This window comes from Macaca fascicularis, chromosome 8 (genome assembly GCF_037993035.2).
Source record: "Macaca fascicularis isolate 582-1 chromosome 8, T2T-MFA8v1.1".
NCBI classification, from domain to species: Eukaryota; Metazoa; Chordata; class Mammalia; order Primates; family Cercopithecidae; genus Macaca; species Macaca fascicularis.
This window is the reverse complement of record NC_088382.1, coordinates 15,802,703-15,824,553: the sequence shown is the minus strand read 5'-3', so window position 1 is coordinate 15,824,553 and position 21,851 is coordinate 15,802,703. Positions and strand designations below refer to the sequence as shown.

General features: G+C 53.5%; 1 protein-coding gene across 1 annotated transcript; it reads left to right on the top strand.

Annotated features, from left to right (window-relative positions):
* Positions 1-3,912: 3,912 nt before the first annotated feature.
* Positions 3,913-18,182, top strand: LOC135964666 (SH3 domain and tetratricopeptide repeat-containing protein 1-like). Its single transcript, XM_065518870.2, has 8 exons — positions 3,913-4,102; positions 4,592-4,681; positions 8,036-8,216; positions 9,392-9,542; positions 12,872-12,994; positions 13,702-13,858; positions 14,820-15,017; positions 17,798-18,182. The coding sequence occupies exons 1-7, from the start codon at positions 3,913-3,915 to the stop codon at positions 14,993-14,995; spliced, it is 1,068 nt and encodes a 355-aa protein (XP_065374942.2). The 3' UTR covers positions 14,996-15,017; positions 17,798-18,182.
* The last annotated feature ends 3,669 nt before the right edge of the window (positions 18,183-21,851 follow it).

Sequence of the window (21,851 nt, the reverse complement as noted above, 5' to 3'; positions counted from 1 at the left end):
GTGGAATGTCATCAGTTAAGGTGGGACAGGGCATTTGCACTTCTTGTGTGATTCTTCAGTTACTTCAGGCCATCTGGGCATATACGTGCAAGTCACAGGGGATGCGATGGCTTGGCTTGGGCTCAGAAGCCTGACATTGCCCTCTTCCCTACCTTCCCTAGCTTTTCCCTCCTGTGCGGTTCTCTCACAAAGTGAATGGCCTCAGCCACAGCTTCTCTGCAGCTGCATCAGACTGTGGCGACAGGAGTGGTGGCTGCTGCAGGGCCTGCTCTCCCCACGGAGCTCAGTCTTGCTTGCCGCTACAACCTGGTCACCATTTTGCCCCGAAAGTATGTAATTCTACAGAATGAGAGCCCACATGCTGGGGATGGAGGCGTCTTTATCACGGTGCTCTGCATATTTCAATCTTGGGTGGAAAGTGTGGAAAAGTATGTGATACCTGTGGTTGGATGTCAGAAGGACGTTGTGAACTTGATGTGGACTGAGGATATTAAGGTGCAACAGGTACCCCGGCTTCATTAAATGAGACTTCCCTATCTCCTTGCCAGGCACGCGCAGGTGTATGGCCACGTCTTATGTGTTATTCTTATCTAGAGTGCGCCTTGTCGTCATGCTTAAAATTACATGATGATATTCTGCCTCATAGAGTAGGTCCCAAACAGCATTCAACACAGAAATGTACTCTTGCTATTACACATAGAAAGTGCTTTCATATACCAAGTGGGAGAGCAGTCCTAAAATCTGGGCTGGAATCGCAGAAGGAAGGCATTGGAAAGCAACAGATTCCCTAGTCCAAAGCTGATTTTTGATGAACCTAGAAACAGGACCAAGAGAAGTGAATTTGCCTAAGGCCCTGACAGTGTCTCACGGTAGCATCTGAACCTAGCAGTTTCTTGACCTATTTCTTTAAATGATTAGTCATGCTTCCTCTGATTCCTATATAAACATTCATTTATATAATGTTCATTCTTCATTCATTCTTTTATATTCATTTATATAATGTTCCTCATTCATTCTTTTGTTTCAGTGAATTATTGCAGTGCTACCACGAAACAGTATTTGAGTCAAAATGTGGCAGTGTTGATCCCTTCCCAAGGATTTTAGTTGCACAGTTTTTCAAAGTTGTGCTTACAGTTTCTTGTTGGTTGCAAGGTGTCCTTTCAGAAGCCAATTGTGTGGTGTATTTACGTTGATTGTTGGAGGTAGTTTGGTTAGAACCTACTTCGAGTGGCTGGCATGGGCCTGGGGGACAGTGACAGCTGCCTGCTTCATGGGCAGAGATGAAGTAATTGCTTCCTGGGAAGTACCATCCTCCTGGCCACACTCTCCAGCCCATTTCGTTTGTGTTGGTTTCCTTGGCATCTGCACGTTTCTGGCTTCATGTGAGTCTCATTGATTTTAGCGTATGACTTCAGGCTGTGGGGAAGAATGGCCATTTTAGCACAGAGATGCACACAAAGGAACAACTGGCTAAATGTGAGTGAAGACATTTTTGGGGGGATTTCATTTCTTTTATTTTGTAACAGGCAGTCTGGGAAGCAGTCTGGACACGTGGCCTGCGCTGTCACAGTTCCTCCTTGCAGGATCGCAGATGTTTGGAGATTGTAGTGATAACTGTTATCATTGAGAATGTCATTCTCGCAGGCTCTAATAAGTCAGGATGTATTCAGTGTTAATTTGTTAAAGACAACTGTATTTCTAGCCAAATCCATGTTAGACGTTTCTCCTGGCAGTGTTGCGGGGGGGGGGGGGGGGTATTCCCGTGACTTAGTCTTAGGGAAGCACACGCCTTTGAATACTGCTGAAGCTGTGAGTACCCAAAGCGCACCGGAGTACTTTTGCCATATGGGGTGTTAGTCACTGATACACGTCTCAGTCAGACCTGATGGATTCTTGACCCCTTCCTTTTTTAATTTTTTAATTTTTAATTTTAATTTTTGTTTTTTAAGAGCACAACCCCTCAGGTGGCCACCATGAATCTCTGGTGTTTTCAGTTGGCTGCAGCCTATTTGCCATCTCTGGTTCAAACATATTCGAAGCCTGATGATGCTTCCCTCTGTTGTTCTTCTGCTGTGTGACCCCCGCGCCCACAGGGTTCAAGACTGTCAGAGCTGGGGGCCACCTTCACAACTACCAGGGTTTCCGGAACCTCCTTCATCTAGCCCTGGGGATGGAAGAGATGTCATCAGAGGTGAAGGCTTATTAGGTTTACATGCCATTGATAACGAATGAGGAGGTTTTCTTTTATATAAGGGGAGCTTCTTAGAACGTGCTTTACTAGGGTAAAGAAGCTTTTGAGGTTTGCTTTCTGTGGAAAGATATTTTGTGATCCTGCCCTTGCTTTCAACAAAAATATAATTTCCATACCAGTGCATGTTGTATTACTGAGCACTGGCTGACAAATGGTTCTTAACTCGTCATTCACTCAGCCACTGTTTCTTGAATGGCATATGTGTGCCAGCTGTAGTAGGAACTCGCTAGGCTCTAGGACTAACCCTTATGAAATGGGGTCCTAGGGGAAGCAAATGCATATACGTATAAATGTTTGAGGGGATATCAGAGGGGGTGCCTATAGGTGCAAAACTTCATTCATTCATTGCCCCATCTAGGAGGTTTTGTGTCTTAGCAGCATGTTCCATAGCAACACATCCCTTGATCAAAATATTCATCATATTATTTTGAAATTCTCTGCTTAGGTATGTGTTTTTCCGACTAAGTTTAAAACTGGTTAAGGACAGGCTATGGGGTATGTATTATATATATTTACACACACACATATATTTATATATATACACATTACCATTGTAAATTTACAATATATATTTATATATATATACACACATATATATTTCTCCCTCTTTGTATATACACACACACCACACACATATATGTACACACACACATATATATGAAATTCTACTGCCAAGTACAGAAAGTGAAAACTAGGCAAGGGTTCTTTTAGTGTTCATGAAAAAATAGATGTGTTAGTTGAGAGCGTCCTTCAGTTACCAGGGGAAAGACAGGATGGGTTCACAAAGGGAGACAGTGTTTTGTTTTTGTTTTTTCTTTGTTTAACTCTTGAATTCAAAATAATCCAGACTTACGGAAAAGTTGCAAAAATAGTACAGAGAATTCCCATATACTCTTCCCTCAGATTCCCCAAACATTTCACCCCATTTCTACTTTCTCTTTCTTTCTCTGTGGATATAATTTTTTTTTTTTTTCTGAAATGTTTGAGAGTGGAAGGTAGAATGCAGGGCAGGGTGAAAGGTGGAAGGAGACAGGTAGGTTGGGAGGCTTTTTTTTTTTTTTTTAAACCTTCAGAGATGGAGTTTCGCTCTTGTCCCCCAGGCTGGAGTGCAATGGCACGATCTCGGCTCACTGTAACCTCTGCCTTCTGAGTTCAAGTGATTTTCCTGCTTCAGCCTCCCGAATAGCTGGGATTACAGGCACCCACCACCATGCTTGGCTAATTTTTTGTATTTTTAGTAGAGGGGTTTCACCATGTTGGCCAGGCTGGTCTTGAACTCCTGACCTCTGATGATCCACCCACCTTGGCCTACCAAAGTACTGGGATTACAAGCATAAGCCACTGTGCCTGGTGATTGGGAGGCTTTTGCAGTAACCCAGAGAGCTATGATGAGGGCTGGACCTGGTTGGAAATGATGAGAAAGGTGAGAAGTGGTTAGGTCTGGCATAGAGTTTGAAAGGAGAGTTTAAATGGGTTAGATGACAAGAGAGAGACATGGCTCTGAAGGCATAGTAGCCCTTGCCCTGCTGGGCCGGACGAGACAGGCAGCCTAGGGCTACTACCACACCCTGCGGGCAGCTCAGGACCTGGGCCAGCGGAGGAACCAGGCAGTGGTGCTGGCCAACTTCGGGACCCTGTGCCTGCACGCGGGTGCCAGCAGCATGGCCCAGCACTACCTCCTGGAGGCCGTGCGGCTGTTATCGAGGCTGCCCTGCAGGGAGTGTGGCCGGGACTTCACCTATGTGCTCCTGTGGCTGGGCCACCTCTGCACCCGTCAGGGCCCGGAAAAGCAGGGCAAGGGCTACTATGAGTGGGCCCTTCTGGTCGCTGTGGAGATGGGCCATGTGGAGAGTGAGTGCCCCGGTTCCTCCTGTATGCCTTCCGGGGCCACTCGGGTCAGGGCACACCTGGGGTTTGTGATTCAGAAACAAGTGGTGGTTTTTCCACCATTGAAAGTGCTGAGTCATGGCCAGCAGCAGATGTTGGCAAGCGCCCTGGAGACAGGCGGTTCCCACACAGGGCCAGGCCCTCTGCCCTACTGGGGCAGCCAGCTCTTCCCAGTTTGCCCCGGGACCATGCTGCCTTGAGCACGGAACGTCCTGCGTGCTGGGAATCCCTAGCCATAACCCTGGGATCAAGGCAGGCTCTGCTGAGCTGGGACTTGGGGCCCCTCCATGAGCCAGGCTGTGAACGCCGGTTCTTGTGCCTGTGTTATCTGCTTGGTATGTTGGCAGCCTGCGCACCTGTCATCCCACTTCACAGAGGACACGGGGCGGGTGATTGCCTAAAGCCGCAGAGCAGTTCATGCAAAAGCAGCTTGTTGTGCACTGTGTGTGTCAGGCCCCACCCACAAATGGGGCTTGTGGGGTCCTCGGGTGGCAGGGACTGAGCGTGGGAATGTGAGCTTTAGGCCAGAGAAGCCACAAAAGGGTGAGTGGCGTGATGGCGGGCCAGCACTTGGCCCCGGGTTAGGGAAGCCTCTTTAGTCTGGGACCAGAGGGTTGAGAGGATTTAGTCAAGTAATAGGTGGTGGGGGAGGGCCTGGTGGTGTAGCCTGTGTGAAGGACCAGGGATAAGCTAGTGGGGGTGAGTGGTGGTGAGTGAGTGGGGGTAAGTGAGCGGGGGTGAGTGAGTGGGGGTGAGTGAGCGGAGGTGTGATGGGGGTGAGTGAGTGGGAGTGTGAGCGGGGATGAGTGCGGTGTGAGCAGGGGTGAGCGAGTGGGGGTGAATGAGCGGGGATGAAGGGGGTGTGAGCGGGGAAGAGTGAGTGGGGGTGATTGGGGTGAGTGAGTGGGGGTGATTGAGTGGGAGTGATTGAGTGGGGGTGAGTGAACGGGAGAGTGAGCGGGGATGAGTGAAAGGGTGAGTGAGCAGAGGTGTGATGGGGGTGAGTGAGCAGGAGTGTGAGCGGGGATAAGTGGGTTGTGGTGGTGTGAGTGGGGGTGAGCAGGAGTGTGAGTGGAGATGAGTGAGTGGGGGTGAGTGATTGGAGGTGTGATGGGGGTGAGTGAGTGGGAGTGTGAGCGGGGATGACTGAGTAGGGGTGAGTGAGCGGAGGTGTGATTGGGGTGAGTGAGCGGAAGTGTGAGCGGGGATAAGTGGGGTGTGAGCGGGGGTGAGTGAGCAGGGCTTATGCAGGGAGGTGCAGAGTTAGGAGTGGGTGGATTGGGTGCTGGATGGTGAGAAGCTCTTCTGGAGAGCTAAGCAGGGCCTGGGGCCTCAGGCTGTGGCTTGGCCTTTTCCCCAAGAGCACTGGGGAGCCATGGAGTGCTATCGAACAGTCACTGCAGACTGAGCAGTGAATGGATAGTAGGTGGGCAGGGCTGTCTGAAATCTAGGCCGCAGAGGATAGATGAGGAAGTTGAGTCCAGGGAAATGGCCGAGACAAGGGATACTGTTGTGGGTCCCCTCTGCCTTGCAGCGCTTTGTCATGGCATAGTGAGACCACTCAGAGGTGCCTCCTGTGGCCTGGACCAGAGCCCCAGGGGCTGTGGCCAAATCTGCCCATTTCCCAGCACAGGCCTGGCACCCACTCCTGGCCCTAGGAGGGATGAGATTTTGGGAAGGACCGTGTGAAGGGGCCCCGGTCCCACACATCTGCCCAAGGAGGGGTGGGGGGTTCAGACCCAGGCTTCTTCCCCAGGGGCATTCCCTGACTGGAAGGAGACCCTCCAGGAATCCAGCGCCCCAACCCCCACTGCAGCCTCCCGTGGCTCCTGGCACAATAGCCTGTGGCACCTCCTCCTGTGAGGCCCTCCCCAGGGTGCTGGGGGATTCAGACTTGGAAATGCAGGCCAGGGAACGGGGATCATGCTTTCCTATCTCCCCACCCTGCGCTGAACGGTCGAGGAGACCGAGGGCGGGGCTGCTACCCCACATGCTTACTTGGGGTCATTTTTGAGTCACTTTTGGTAGTTTGTGTCTTTCTAGGAGCTTGGCTGTTGTGTCTAGATGGTCTGATTTGTTGGTCTACAGTTGTTCGTAGTGTTTTCATGGAATCCTTTTATTTCTGTCAGGTCGGCAATAATGTTTCCTCTTTCATTTCTGATTTTAGAAACTTGGGTTTTTAATTTTTTATTTATTTCTTTTTATTAGAGATGGGGTCTCATCATGTTCCCCCAGGCTGGTCTTGAATGCTGGCCTCAGCGATCCTTCCACCTCGGCCTCACAAAGCGCTGGGATGACAGGCGTGAGCCATGGGGCTCAGTCTCTGATTTTAGTCATTTGTGTCCATCTTTCTTTTCTTGGTCAGTCTGGTGAAAGATTTGTCAATTTTGTTATTATTTTCAAAAAACCCACTTTTGGTTCTGTTGATTATCTCTTTTGTTTTTCCATTCTCTGTATTTTTACTTCCCATTTCCACTCTCATGTTTATTATTTTCTTCCTTTTATTTGCTTTGGGTTTAGTTCATTATTTTTCTAGTTTCTCAAGGTGGAAGGTTAGGTTTTTGATTTGAGATTTTTCTTCTTTCTTTGAATGTAGACATTTACAGTTATAAATTTCCCTTTCAGCACTGCCTTAGCTGCATCTTGGAATTTTTGATACACTGTGCTATTTTTTTTTTTTTTTAAGACAGAGTTTTGCTCTATTGCCCAGGGTATGGTGAAGTGGTGCAATCTTGGCTCACTGCAACTTCTACCCAGGTTCAAGCCACTCTCATGCCTCAGCCTCCCGAGTAGCTGGGATTACAGTCATGCACCACCCCACCCGGCTAATTTTTATATTTTATTTTTTTATAGAGATGGGATTTCACCATGTTTCCCAGGCTGATCTCAAACTCCTGGACTCAAGCGATCCTCCCACCTCGGCCTCCCACAGTGCTGGGATGACAGGCGTGACCCACCGCGCTGGCCCGGGCTGTGCATTTGTTTGCATTCTTCTCAAATTAGTTTTCAGTTTCCCTGATGGTCTCTTTGACTCACTGGTTGTTTAGGAGTGTGTAATTTCCACATATTTTTGAATTTCCCACATTTCCTTCACTGTTGATTTCCAGTTTTGTGCCAGTACAGCTGAAGAACACCTCTGCTTCGGTCTCAGTCCTTCTCCATTCACTGCGGCTCATTTTGTGGCCTGGCACATGGTCTGTCATGGGAAATGTCCCCTGGGTGCTCGAGAGGACTGTGTATTCAGCTGTTGTTGGGTGGCGTGTGTAACAGATGTCCATTCAGCGTACCTGGTTTCCTGTGTTAATCTCCGGAATGTTTCTGGCACTAGAAAATCAGAAACTTTCCATCGTTCCCAGCGCCCTGGCTTTGGGAGAGGCCAGTGAGCCTGTGGCTTGGGAGCCTGGTTGCATGAAAGAAGCATGTGTGGGAACGCCAGGGCCTGGCTTTGAACCCCATTCCGCCAACATGATGCCGTGTGTGGCAGACATGACGCTTGGCTTTGCTCTCTCAGGGTTCCATGTGCGACAGGGTCTACTTGTGCCCCTGGCCTCATCAGCTTAGGCTGAAGGCGGCCCTGGTCCTGGCCAGAGGGGCTTTGTGAAGCAGAAATAGATGGCCTGGTGCAGGGGCCGAGCCTGGCCAGGACCTCGGCCCTGGGAGTTGTAAAGAAGGCCGGACTCTACCGTGAGCCTCTGCACCAAGGTGTGCCCATGTGACTGTGTGCTCGGCGTCTGCCCTGGCACGGGTGCATGGCCTGTCTGCGCTCAGTCTCCCCGCCTATGGGGCCCAGGCTCACAGAGGTGTGAAAGAGGCAAGCACAGCGCAGGGGCCTCCGAGCCCAGCCAGCCTGGCTTTGATGCTGGGAGACTAACGTCTTCCATTTTGTCTTCTGCCCAGGCCAGTTGCGGGCCGTTCACCAGCTGTGCTACTTCTATAGCAGCGTCATGCCCAGCGAGGCCCAGTGTGTCATCTACCATGAGCTCCAGCTCTCCCTGGCCCGCAAGGTGGCCGGCAAGGTGCTGGAGGGGCAGCTCCTGGAGACCATCAGTCAACTCTACCTGTCCCTGGGCAACAAGTGGTAAGGGCTGGCTTTGCAGTGGTGGAGGTGGGAGCGGGCAGGGCCGGTAGGGGTGCACAGGGAAGCTGGCCCAGGACCCCAGCAGCCCCTCTCCTTTTGATCATTCGGTTCCTTGGCATCAGATGTTTTGAGCTGGTGGGCCTGGGGTCGTCCCAGGGCTGCTGCTGGCCCGTGAGTCCCAGCTTGAGCGTCCCTTGTTGGGTCAAAGGTCATCTCAACCCCAGCAGAGGCAGTACGTGCACTCTGGGCTGTTCTTCCTACTATGGTGGCTTTTGTCCTCTGACCTCTGCCTGCCCGAATCTTCACTCCTGGCCTTCATCTGTCCCGTTAAATGTGACCACACCAGCCACCTGTGGCTTCGCTCCCACAGAAGACAGAGCCAGTTGTGTCACCTGCTTCCCTGGGACAGGGTTTCAAGGTCTCACGTCCCATATGTGGCCTACTCGGCTTCCCCCAAGCATCCTGACCTGGTGGGGTAACCATGGCCCTGGCCACCCCACCCACAGGGCCCAGTGACATTGCTGCAGTCACACCCCCTCGAGTGTCAGACTTACTGAGAGAGCAGGGAAGGAGCCAGATTCCATGGGGACCCGGGAGACTGCCTCCAGTCTTGGTCTCAGGTTCACAGAAGGAAAATGGGCCAGTGTGCTAGAGCCATGCTTCTCAAAGTGTAGTCCCTGGACCAGTAGAACAGCATCCATGTCACCTAGGAGCTTGTGGCAAGTGGGAGTTCTATGGCCTGCCCCAGGCCTGTGGAGCCGGAAGCTCTGTGGGCAGGGCCAGCAAGCTATAAGGACTGGCCTCCAGGTGACTGTGATGCCTGCACACCTTGAGAACCATCGGCCCAGATAGCCCCTGAACACTAACGGTTCCTGGTGCGTCTGGAGAAGACACAGGCCATGTCTGGGAGGCAGGGGAGATGGACTAGCACACTCCTCCTGCCACAGGGTAGCATGATGCTCGATTCCCTCTGAAGGATGTCCTTCATCTTTTCCATGCCGTGTGTGTTCACCCTGGCCCTCCCAGCAGCCTGGGAAGAGCAGAACACTGCACACACAAGAGGGCCGTTCCCAGTCCTCACATTCCAGATTCATCTGTCACCAGACCCACGGGAGGAGGCAGACTGGTTCCAGGAGGATGAGAGCCCTTGTTCTGATACCTGTGTCTGATTCCAGGGCCTGCAGATCCACTCTGGACTACACCAAGGGAAGTCTGGGGATTTTCATTGACCTTCAGAAGGAAGAGAAGGAGGCGCATGCCTGGCTGCAAGCAGGGAAGATCTATTACATCCTGCGGCAGAGCGAGCTGGTGGACCTGTACATCCAGGTGAGTGGCAAGGGATGCAGGAGGACCCCTGTGCTCTTCACTCTCCATCCCCCCATCCATTCATCCTTCCATCATCTATTTACCTGCTCATCCTTCCATCCATCCATCCATCATCCATCCATCCATCCATCCATCCTTACATCCTTACATCATCCATCCATTCACCTGTTCGTCTTTCCAAGCATCCATCCATCTATCCATCCATCATCCATCCCTCCATTCATCCATCCATCTATCATCCATCCATCCTTTTATCATCCATCCATTCACCTGTCCATCCACCCATTCACCTATTCGTCATCCATTCACCTGTTCGTCCATCCATCCATCCTTCCATCTATCTTTCCATCATCCATCCAACTGTTCATCCTTCTATCCATCCATCCATCCATCCATCATTCTTCTGTTCACCTCTTCATCCATCCATTCACCTGTTCTTCCATCCTTCCATCCATCTTTCCATCCATCTTTCCATTATCCATCCAACCATCTTCCATCCATCCATGATCCGTCCATTCACCTATCCATCCATCCCTCCATCCATTCTTCCATCCTTCCATCATCCATTCACCTGTTCATTCTTCCATCCTTCCATCCATCTTTCCATCCATCTTTCCATTATCCATCCAACCATCTTCCATCCATCCATGATCCGTCCATTCACCTATCCATCCATCCCTCCATCCATTCTTCCATCCTTCCATCATCCATTCACCTGTTCATTCTTCCATCCATCCATTCATCCATCATCCATCCATCCATCTATCATCCATCCATCCTTCCATCATTCATCCACTCGCCTGCTCATCCTTCCATCCATCCATCCATCCATCCTTCCTTCATTCTAGCATCCATCCATTCACCTGTTCATCCTTCCATTCACCTTTTCATCCTTCCATTCACCTGTTCATCCTTCCATTCATCCATCCATCCATCCATCCATCTATCCATCCATCCATCATTCATTCATCCATTCTTTTATCATCCCTTCATTCAGCCACCATCCATCCACCTGTTCGTCCATTCATCCATCCATCCTTCCATCATCCATCATTCATCCATCCATCCATTTATCCATTCATTGATATATCCATCCATCCATCTGTCATCCATCTATCCTTCTATCATCCATCCACTCACCTCCTGTTCATCCTTCCATCCATCCATTTAACCATTCATTCATCCTTCCATCCTTCCATCATCCATCCATCTTTCCGTCATCCATCCTTCCATCATCCATCCACTCATCTGTTCATCCTTCCATCCATCCATCCATCATCCATCCATCCATCCATTTATCCATTCATCCATCCATCATCCATCCAGCCATCATCCATCCATCTGTCCATTCATCCATCCATCCTTTTATCATCCATCCTTTTATCATCCATCCATTTATCATCCATCCATTCATCATCCATCCATTCACCCGTCTATCCATCCATTCACCTGTTGATCCATCGATCCGTCCATTCATCCTTCCATCAACCATCCATTCACCTGTTCATCCTTCCATCCTTCCATCCATCGACCTGTTCATCTTTTCATCCATCCACCTGTTCATCCTTCCATCCGTCCAACTGTTCATCCTTCCATCCATCCACCTGTTCATCCTTCCATCCATCCACCATTCATCCATCCGTCATTCATCCATCCATCACACTCAACTCCTGTTCATCCTTCCATCCATCCATCATTCATCCATCTATCCATTTATCCATTCATCCATCCATCCTTCCATCATCCATCCATTCATCTGTTCATCCTTCCATCCATCCATCATCCATCCATCCATCCATCCATCCATCCATCATCCATCCATCCATCATCCTTCTATCTGTCCATTCATCCATCTGTCCATCTATCTGTCCATTCATCCATCCATCATTCTTCCATCCTTTTATCCATCCATTCACCCGTGTATCCATCCATTCACCTGTTCATCCATCCATCGGTCCATTCATCCTTCCATCATCCATCCATTCACCTGTGTATCCTTCCATCCATCCATCATCCATCCACATATCCATTTATCCATTCATCCATCCATCCATCATCCAACCATGCTTCCATTATCCATCCATGCTTCCATCATCCATCCATCCACCTGTTCGTCCTTCCATCCATCCATCATCCATCCACCCATTCATTCATCCATCCATCCATCATACATCCATCCACCCACTAATCTACCCATTAATCCATCCCTCCATTTATCTATCTGTCCATTGGTTTATCCATACATTCGTCTATCCACCATCTAGCCATCAATATGCACATACATCATCTACCCTCCACCCATCCATGCATTATCTACCCACCCATACATACATGCAGACATACACACATCATTCCACCCACCCACCCATCCATCCATCCATCCATCCACCCACCCGTCCGTCCATCCATCCATTCATCTGTCCGTCCGTCCGTCCGTCCATCCATCCATCCATCCATCCATCCATCCATCCATCCATCCATCCCAGCATTAATCTATCCACACACCCATCCATCCATCCATCCATCCATGTGTCTACATCTCCTCATCCATTCATTCATCCATCCATCCACTCATTCCTAAGCCACTGCTGAGCACCTGTTGTGTGCCTTTTCCCTCCCTCCAACTGGTTCCTGCACATCCTCCCCCAGTGGCCAGCATCTTCTCCCTGAGGGCAGAGGCGCGGCCCCTCACAGTGCCCAGCACCTGCTGGTATACAGCACATGCTCAAATAATGTGACCACTCAGTTAACACACAGAAGAACTTGCTCCAAGCGACACGTGGCACATCTCCTTACAAAATGAATCTATCATAGTGGCTGTTTTCAGAGGCTTTCCCAAACACAGTGTGATCTGGAACAAATTGTGAAGCCCACGAGCCTGGTGAAGCTTTCGTGATTGAGCACCTGCTATATACCTCCATGAGATGAGGAGAGGGATCAAGAGCTCATGGCCAAGATGGGACCAGGCCCACCCACAAACACTATTGGTGTGGCAGGGATGTGGCAACACAGAAAGGAGCCAGGGGATGGGCTCCCAGCAGTCTGGGGGCCACGGAGACTGGTTTGAGTGCAGGGGAAGTGGGCTAGGGCTAGCCCTGGTGGTAGGATTCACAGGTGTCGGGCTCCTGGGCTGCAGCTGCTCAGTCACCTCCTGGCACTCAGGTGCATCAGTTCATTGTCCTCATGCCAGTGGTGGGGGCATCCCTAATGCACAGAGCCTGAAAAACGCTCAGGTGTACCTGTAGTGTGTGAGAGGAAGGAGGCTGGCAAAGGTGGGCGTGGCCACCTCGCCAGGTGTGGGTCTTGAGGGAACTTCTGTCTCCTTTCAGGTGGCACAGAATGTGGTCCTGTACACAGGCGACCCCAGCCTGAGGCTGGAGCTGTTTGAGGCAGCTGGAGACATCTTCTTCAATGGGGCCTGGGAGCGGGAGAAAGCCGTGTCCTTCTACCGGGTGAGCTGGCCTGTGGGCTGATGTGGGTGGGCCTCAGGGGAGCACCTGGAGGGCTGAGGCACAGGTGTGGCAGGGCAGAGGCCTCCCACCTGGAGGCAGGGCCACCCATGCACCTGCTCAGTTTCCAAGTGGTCTCACCGGGAATGATATTGACCATGCCCCTGCCCGGGACAAACGTTTGGGGCCTGGATGTGACAATGGCTCTACCCTTGTACCTGATGATCTCAAGCAACCATGAGCGGGAAGTCCTGTCCCCATCTTCCAGATGAGGAAACTGAGGCTCAGAGAGGCACAGGGACGTGTCAAAGGACACACAGCATGTCAGTGGGAGGCCCAGGTCTGCTTGCACCCCGAAGTGGGTCAGCTTCTCCCTTCCTCTGAGCTCACGGTGTGGCTCAGCCCTGGGCACAGATAAATGCGGTGTTTTTAGAGCAGAGAGGAGTGCTGGCTCCCCCCAGCCAGACCCCCTGGTGCCCAGGTGGGAAAGGCTGGTCTGAGGCTGCTGGGTGTAGCTGGATGGGCCTCAGGTGACTCTTCAGCCCCCAACTTAGGTGTCTGAACTGTGTGTTATCCCAGAGCACAGAGCTCTGTGGAGGTGCAGGGGTAGCTGGGGTGTGGGAAGCTCCAAGCACATGTTTGAGCTCTGAGGAGGGCGCTGGGCAAGGTGGGTGCTGCGGGAAACCTGACCCCACCTGCCTGTGTGGTAGGACCGGGTCCTGGCCCTGGCAGTGACTACGGGCAACTGCAAGGCGGAGCTGCAGCTACAGCTGTGCAAAAAGCTGGTGGCACTCCTGGCCACACTGGAGAAGCCCCAGGACGGCTTGGAGTTTGCCTACATGGCCCTAGCACTCAGCATCACTCTGGGTAAGTCCCCTGAGCCCCCACCCTGCCAGGACCCACACTTTGCCAGAGCCCAGCCTCCAGGTCTGCAGGGCAGGAGCTGAAACAGCTGCTGGATTTTCCTGGTCTCCTGTCCAGGCAGGCAGATCTGCCCAACTGGCTTCCCTGTCTGGCTGTGGGGCACGGCCCGAGGTCTCTCAGGCAGTGTAGAGCTCCCTGCCTGACTGAGCTCTGCTTCCTCTGCCTGTTCCCGCTGCTGACCACAAGGGCCGCCCAGTGTGCCCTCTGCCTTCCAGACATGCCAGGCATCTCGTTGGTCCCTGTATGTGCCAGGCTGAGTGACACATTCCCTTTATCTTGTGCCCTTCCCAACCTCATCAACCACATGGCTCTCTGGCTGATAAAATCCCAGTTCCCCTTCCAGCAGTCTGCCCCTTAAGGCCGGGCATCCCCTGGTGCTGTGCCAGGGTCATCTGTCCCCCTCCAGAGACAGGGAACCCTAGGCAGGCCGCATGCCCCAGCACCTTGTGCCCCGTGGCCCAGTACACAGTAGGTGTGCAGCTGACTCCCCAAAGTAGGGGGCTCTGATTGTGACACACGCAGGAGGAGTCGGATGTCACGTCTGTGGGTTGCCTGGAGCCGGGGTGCCCGGGAGCACCTGGACTGCATGGCTTTTGGGCTCCCCTGGTTAAAACCAGTGAGCAAAGGCAGGTGGCTATGTGTAGGCACAGAGCTGGGCCATCCAAGTCCGACTTTGCCAAAGCCTCACAGTAGACAGGGGCAGGCCTTATTAGTTCTGCTTTGCAGATGGGAAAGTGAGTCTGGGGACCTGGAAGGGACTGGCCAGAGCTGCCCAGGCGACCGCAGGTGCCTGCAGGCAAGCCAGGTGCTGCCCGGGGTCTTCATACCTGCTGCTGAGGGGCCTGTGCCCTCCCTGCCCCAGGGAGCCGCGTCCTTACACCTGCCCCTTTGGCCTGCACCCCAGGAGACCGTCTGAACGAGCACGTGGCCTACCACTGGCTGGCCGCCCTGCACCATCAGCTGGGCCAGGGCAAGCTGGCGGAGCACTTCTACCTCAAGGCCCTGGAGTTCTTCTACCTCGCCACTGGAGTTCGACGAGGAGACCCTCTACTACGTGAAGGTGTACCTGGTGCTCGGTGACATCATCTTCTACGACCTGAAGGTGGGTGGGGAGGGGCAGGGCTCGGGGTGTTCCCGGCCCCCTTGGAGTGGGATCTCTACCCAGACCCAGAGGCCTGGGTTCCAGCCTTCCTTAGGAATGGCCCAGTGGCCTCCCTGGAGCTCTGCACGTGGCTGGAGGAACCGGCAATGTTGGCAGATACAACCCAGCTCCCAAGCTGGCCAGGCCCCACCCTCAAGAACTCAGTCTCAGCCAGGGAGGCTGACACATGAGTGGGCAATGGTGGCCTCTGGGTAAAGAAGGGGGATTGTAGTCAGGGGGACCCTCCTGGAGGAAGTGACACCAAAACTGAGTCTTGACAGTCAAGTGTCAAGTTGCATTTAACAAAGAAAACAGGGTCGGGAGAAGGACATTTCGGAAGATGGCATCATCCTCACATTGAATCCACGTTGCAAGATCCAACCCAAATCGTGGCGCCTCCTCTAGGAAGCCTGCCCAGGGTGCCAGCCTGCACTGAGCAACTCCTTCCTGGAGTCCCGAGATACCTTGAATCTTCACATCACCCAGGAAGGGTGGGGTGGGACCAGTGTCTAACCATCGGGTTCACAGACAGGGAAACCCTAGCTCAGGGCAGGTACAGTGGGGCAGGGCCTCAACCAGCCAGGCTGAGGCCTTGCTGGGTCGAGTCTGTCTGGAGCGGAGGTGCTGTGCTCCCTCTGCCCCCAGCCCTGCCCGGGTGGAGAGCTGGGAGTGTCAGACTCAGACCTGGGGTGTCTCCACCCCTCTGCCCAGCAGGCACCGCCCCTCCTCAGCATCACACCGGCACCGCATCAGTGCTCCTTATGGGCTGAGGGGCCAGGGCACTCCAGTCCAGGGGCCGAGATCTTGGGGTCCTTAGAACAACATGAGGAGCTGGGGCAGCCCTACGACCTCGCCCCGTATCGTATCCCCCACCGCAGGCCTGGGGCTGCCCGGGAGGCCCCCGCCCAGTGCTGGCGACACCTGGTGGTCAGAAGTGGTCCCTGTGGCCTCCCAAGTCCCAGCCAGACAGGGAGGTGCCAAGTGTCAGACTCAGGGACGCTGCTCACCACTCAGGGGCTCGCCTGGGACCCAGGGGGCGGGCCTCCCAGAAGAGGCCTTTATCTCTCTTGGTCAAGCCTGCCGCCCACTCCGCCTGCCCAGGAGGAAGGAAAGGGCCAAGTAGTACCTGAGAGGCCAAAGTCCACAGTTGGGGTTGAGGGGCAGAGGCCTCCTTCACCTCCTTCCCATGCACAGCCCTCTGGGCGTCATCGTGACTATGCTGTCAGCGCAGGCCAGCTTCCCACAGGGAGGCCCCTTGGAATTCCCCAAGGGCGGCTGTCTTTCCAAGGCTACACCCTCCTCCTTGTAGAGGAGGCTCTGGACCCAGGGCCCAGAGGAGTAGGAGAAAACGCCGGGCTGCATGGGGCCTGGAAGGCTGGCAGAGAGGCAGGGGTAAATGGGCATCTTTGCCGATTGCCTCTAAAATGGGGTCCCCTTTAGTGTACACGTGAGAGGGAGCCCTGGAATAGGGAGGATTAGGTGTGTCCTGGCTCAGCCTGCCACTCACTAGCTGTTGCACTCACTACAGGCACATGGAAATGCACACGGGCACAGGCACATGCACACACAGCACGCGCACACACAGGTGCACACACGCACACACAGACATGCACACAGGCACACACAGGGACACGCACACACAGGCACACAAACACGCACAGGCACACGCACAGGCACACGCAGAGACATATGCATTGGCTGGCTCCTTCCTGTTTAGTTGGGATGCCCCCACCCCTTCAGGAAACCTTTGCCTTCCACCCCCGGCTGAGTCTGGGGCCTCCTGGGCCCCCCACAGGCTCCTGGGCTTCCCTCTGCCATAGCCTGGGCCACCCTGTGTGGTCAGTGTTTACTCCCAGGTCTCTCAGACTGGGAGCAAGTTCGTTAGGCTCAGCCACTCACCCAGCACAGAGTCCAGTGTTCGGCTGGGCCGGGGGCATTGGATGAGCAGTGGCGGTGACTCGGGGCCTTCTCACGCCCCTGCTCCATGTGTGGGGCGGGGCAGTGAGGGAATGGACTGCTGCATCTTGGACTTTGTCCTTGACCCTGGGAGCCATCTTGAGATGGTAAAGAGGGACAGGCCAGGCATGGGTCTTAGAGAGGTTCCTTGGGTGGCCCCATGTGGAGGAGGCGCCTGGGGAGAAGCCGGGTGGAGGGTGGGAGGGTGAAGGAGGAGGTCTGGGAGGCGGCATCCCAACCCAGGGATGGTGAGTTTGGGCCAAAGATGCATTGAAAATGGGACTGGATGTCTGGGGAGTCACACTCCGTCAATATTTCAGGGAACATTGCCAGAGAGGACACCTGTGAGATGGTTTTGTACCTGGCCTGTCCCGTGGAGGGCCTGGAAATGGTCAGCATGGACAGGGGCCAGAGGGGAGCCTGGGTCACTCAACGCTGTGCCCCTGCTGTGGCTCGGAGCCACGGGTCCTGCATGGAACTCTCAGAGCAGGCAGGATCTGCCCTGACCTCAGCCCATGGGGAAAGCAGCCACTGCCTGCGGAGAGGGTGGCACTGGGGCAGGAGGCTTGGGGTGAGTGGGGCGTAGGGGCAGTCAGGAAGGCTTCCAGGGGTGTAAGGGTCGTCCCCACTTCCTGCAGCTGAGACCACAGCAGTGTAACAGGTTTCGGGGCTCATGGGGTGAGCCAGCATTGGCTGGACACGTGGAATGACCTGGAGACAGGAACGGCCTCTGGGAAGACGGGCTCCGAGTCCCCCTTTTGCTGAGCATGACCTGTCCCCTTCAGGACCCGTTTGAGTACTACCAGCTGGCACTGGCAGCCGCCGTGGACCTGGGCAACAAGAAGGCACAGCTGAAGATCTACACGCGGCCCGCCACCATCTCCCAGAACTTCCTCCTGGACCGTGAGAAGTCGCTCCTCTTCTACCAGAAGGCCAGGACCTTCGCCACAGAGCTCAACGTCCGGAGGGTCAACCTGCCTCCTCTGCCACTCTGCGGGTGGGCCCCCTGGTTGGCCCCCAGCCACTCTGGCTGAGGACAGCATCCAAGGGAGTGGGTTTTGTGCAAGAAGGATGGTCTCCTCCCTCTCCTGGTGTCTCCCGTGGCTCATTTTCTGGGAAATGGGGCATGAAAGGAGGGTTCAAATAGCAATAAATTTTTCTTTGCAATAACCTACCGAAGTCCCCAGGGCATCCTTCCCTGTGTGCTTCCTGGGCTGTGTCTAGGGGCCAGCCCCTTCCCTGGTGGCAGCCCTCTGATCTTGGGGAAGAGAAGGACCGTGAGTTCAACAGACCTGGGCCAGGTCACCATGAGCCTCGGTTTCCTCGGTGGCCAGAGGGGAGATGGTGGTGGAACTCTCTGGGCAGCTCCCTGCTTTCCCTGCTCAGAGCTTTTGCCGTAGGTCTCGTGTCGCCCTTGACTTTAACCTTCAGGCCACTGTGCCCGGATGTGGGGTCTGCTAGTGTCCCTGTTCGCCATTGAAGAAATAGAGGCACAGAGAGGTTAGGTGTCTGGCCCACCGTCACACAGCAGCAGGTAGGGGCGGAGACGCAGAGCCCAGTACACTGACCACCACACCACCCTGCCAGCCTGCAGCCAGGAAGGTGTCCCCCATTAGGACCCAAGGTCAGCTCCTGGACCTCTCTTGTGGTGTCGGGAGAGCCACAAGCCAGTGACGGTGGCCCCGGGGATCCCTCACTCAGTGTCCTCTGCTCCCAGACTTGGTTGGGCTGAGCCTGGCTAGTCCCACCTCTGGCCACTGGTCAGCCCTGTGGGAAGTGAGATGCAGGGATCTCTGCCTGTGTAGATGCTGCTGCCCAGTATTGAAAGCCTTATCTGGGCTGCCCCCAAGCCATCCCCACATACCCCTCCCCTTCCGGTCCCCGGCCCTCATCTCAGTCCCTGGAATCCCAGGTTTTCCTTGTTGGAATCTCTTGGCCTTAGGGAACACAGCTCACACGGTCTCTTTGCCAGTTTACAGCAAGAAAACCGAGGTTCAGAGACTGTGGGTGTCGCACGTGATTCTCACATACACTGCACTCTCCCAGGCCCCTCTCTTAAACACTTTAAATGAGGTGACATTCACATCGCATGCAATGAACTATTTCAACGTGAATAATGTGGTGGCATTTGTGCATTCACAGTCCTGTGCAACCACTCACGCCATCTACTTTCAAAATGTTTTCATCTCCCCAGAAAAAACCTGCCATCCTCACTAAGCTGTTACCCCTCCTTGGTATCCCCCAAGCCCCTCGTTTAATGGAAGGGGAAACTGAGGCCCGGAGAGAGACTTGCCAGTGGGCGGAGCTCTGATCATAAGGAATCAGGCAGCCATCTGCTGCTTCAGTCCTGGGTTGGTTTGCCACCCAGCAGAGGTGACAGAGCCAGGAGGTTCTGGGACCCCATGCTTGCAGCCAGAGCCCTGCCCCGAGCCTCCCCACCAGGGGGAAGCAGAGAGCTTTCCAGAACCGGCCGCGGGACTGGCGGGAAGCAGCGGGTCAGAGCTGCTGACAAACCTCACGTGGACCCCAGATCGCTGTCTCTGTGGGTCGGGCTTGGGAATTGGAGAGGAGGCCGCATGATTGGAAACGTGAAGACGGCATGGCCTGGCTGGAGGAGTGGGAAGCGCCGTCACGTTGACTGGGGACACAGACCTCCTGCCCGCTGGGCCGGGCCTGCAGCCATTCTTCTCGGGGTAGGGTCCGCAGGTCCGGCTTGCTCTCGGCCCCCGACCTTCCTCAGAGTCCGGGGGGCTTTGGAACTGTGCCTTCCCATCTCCACCCACCCTGGCTGGTGCCATGAGGGGCCTGGATCCTGGGATCCTGTTCCTCTTGGGCAGCAGAGACTGGGGGACCAGAGGAGATGATGGGTCTTCAAGCCCCACATTCCAACCCCAGCCCACCACTGACAGTCTGGGGGTTTGAGATGAGGGAGTTGATGTCTCTGAGCCCCAGTTTTGTCACCACTAAAATGAGGCCGACATACTGGGGCAGAGTGCCAGCCCCAGGGCTAACAGGCCTGTTTCCTACTATTCCCTCTTACTCCTAGGAATAGCTCCAACAACCGCACACTAGGGAACGCTCAACCCAGGCCAACTTGTCAGAGGCACGTGAACCAGAGCGACTCCATCTTGAATGGGGGCTGGTTAAAGGGAGGCTGAGACCTGCTGGGCCACATTCCCAGGAGGCTAGGCATTCTTCGTCACAGGATGAGATAGGAGGTCCCCACAAGATACAGGTCATAAAGACCTTGCTGATAAAGCAGGTTGCAGTAAAGAAGTTGGCCAAAGCCGCAAACCCAAGATGGCCACGAGAGTGACCTCTGATTGCCCTCACAGCTCATCATGTGCTAATTATAATGCGTTAACTGCTACAAGGCACTCCCACCAGCGCCACGACAGTTTACAGATGCCATGGCAACATCTGGAGGTTACCCTACATGGTCTCGGAAGGGAGGGCAGAAACTCTCAGTTCTGGGAATTGCCCACCCCTTTCCTGGAACACTCATGAATAGTCCAACCCTTGTTTAGCGTATGATCAAGAAATAACCATGAAAATGGGCAACCAGCAGCCTTTGGGGCCACTCTGCCTATGGAGCAGCCATTCTTTTTTTTCCTTTTTTTTTTTTTTGAGATGGTGTCTTGCTCTGTTGGCCAAACTAGAATGCAGTGGCATGATCTTGGCTCACTACAACCTCCACCTCGTGGGTTCAAGCGATTCTTCTGCCTCAGCCTTCCTAGTAGCTGGGATTACAGGCACCTGCCACCACACCGTTAATGTTTTGTATTTTAGTGGAGACAGGGTTTTGCCATGTTGGACCAGGCTGGTCTCGAACTTCTCACCTCAGGTGATCCACCTGCCTCGGCATGCCAAAGTTCTAGGATTACAGGAGTGAGCCGCTGCGCCCGGCCAGAGTAGCCATTCTTTTATTCGTTTTCTTTCCTAATAAAGTTGCTTTCACTTTAAGGACTCACCCCGAATTCTTTCTTCCGTGAGATCCAAGAAACCTCTCTTGCGGTCTGGATTGGGACCCCTTTCCAGTAACAAACTTTCTTAACCTCTCAGACCCGTTGTCTCTTCATCTGTAACCAAAGACAAAGCCTCCCCCAAGGTTCCAACAGTGAGGAGAGAACACATGGGAAACGAGGGGCACAGAGTTGGTGTGCAGAACCAATATCACAGACTGGGTGTCAAGCCACTGTCATATTGGAAGTAATATCATGCTCTCCCCTACAAGTTATGAGGAACAATATCACAGGGGGGTATGTACCTTCTCCGGTAGTGGGAGTAGTATTATCATGTCTTCCTTTAGATGACAGGAACAATATCACAGGGTGGGTGTACACCCGTGTGTTTTTGGAAGCAATATCATTCTCCTAGGTTTTATGATTCATGTCACAGGTGGGGTGTACACATCATCCACTCACCCCCTGGATATCAGCAATCATATCACAGAAGAGGTGTCCACCCCCTTCGATACTGTCAGCCATATCATCTTCCTCCCGCCTGGATATTAGGAACAATACCCCGGGGTTGGGGGCGGTGTACACCCACTGTGATATCGAAAGTAAACTCAGCCTCTTTCCCGCTGGATATTAGGAACTATATCACAGGTGTGTGTGCACCTTCTGGGATATTGGGAGTACTGTCAGCCGCCAACCCACTGAATATTAGGGATAATATACAGGGGACAGGGTGGTTACATCCCCTGCGATATTGAGAGCAATATTCTTCTCTTTCTCCTGTACATTAGGAACCACATCACAGGGGTATGTACACCTTCTTCGATATTGGGATTAATGTTATTGTCTCCCCCAACTGAACGTCAAAAACGATATCACA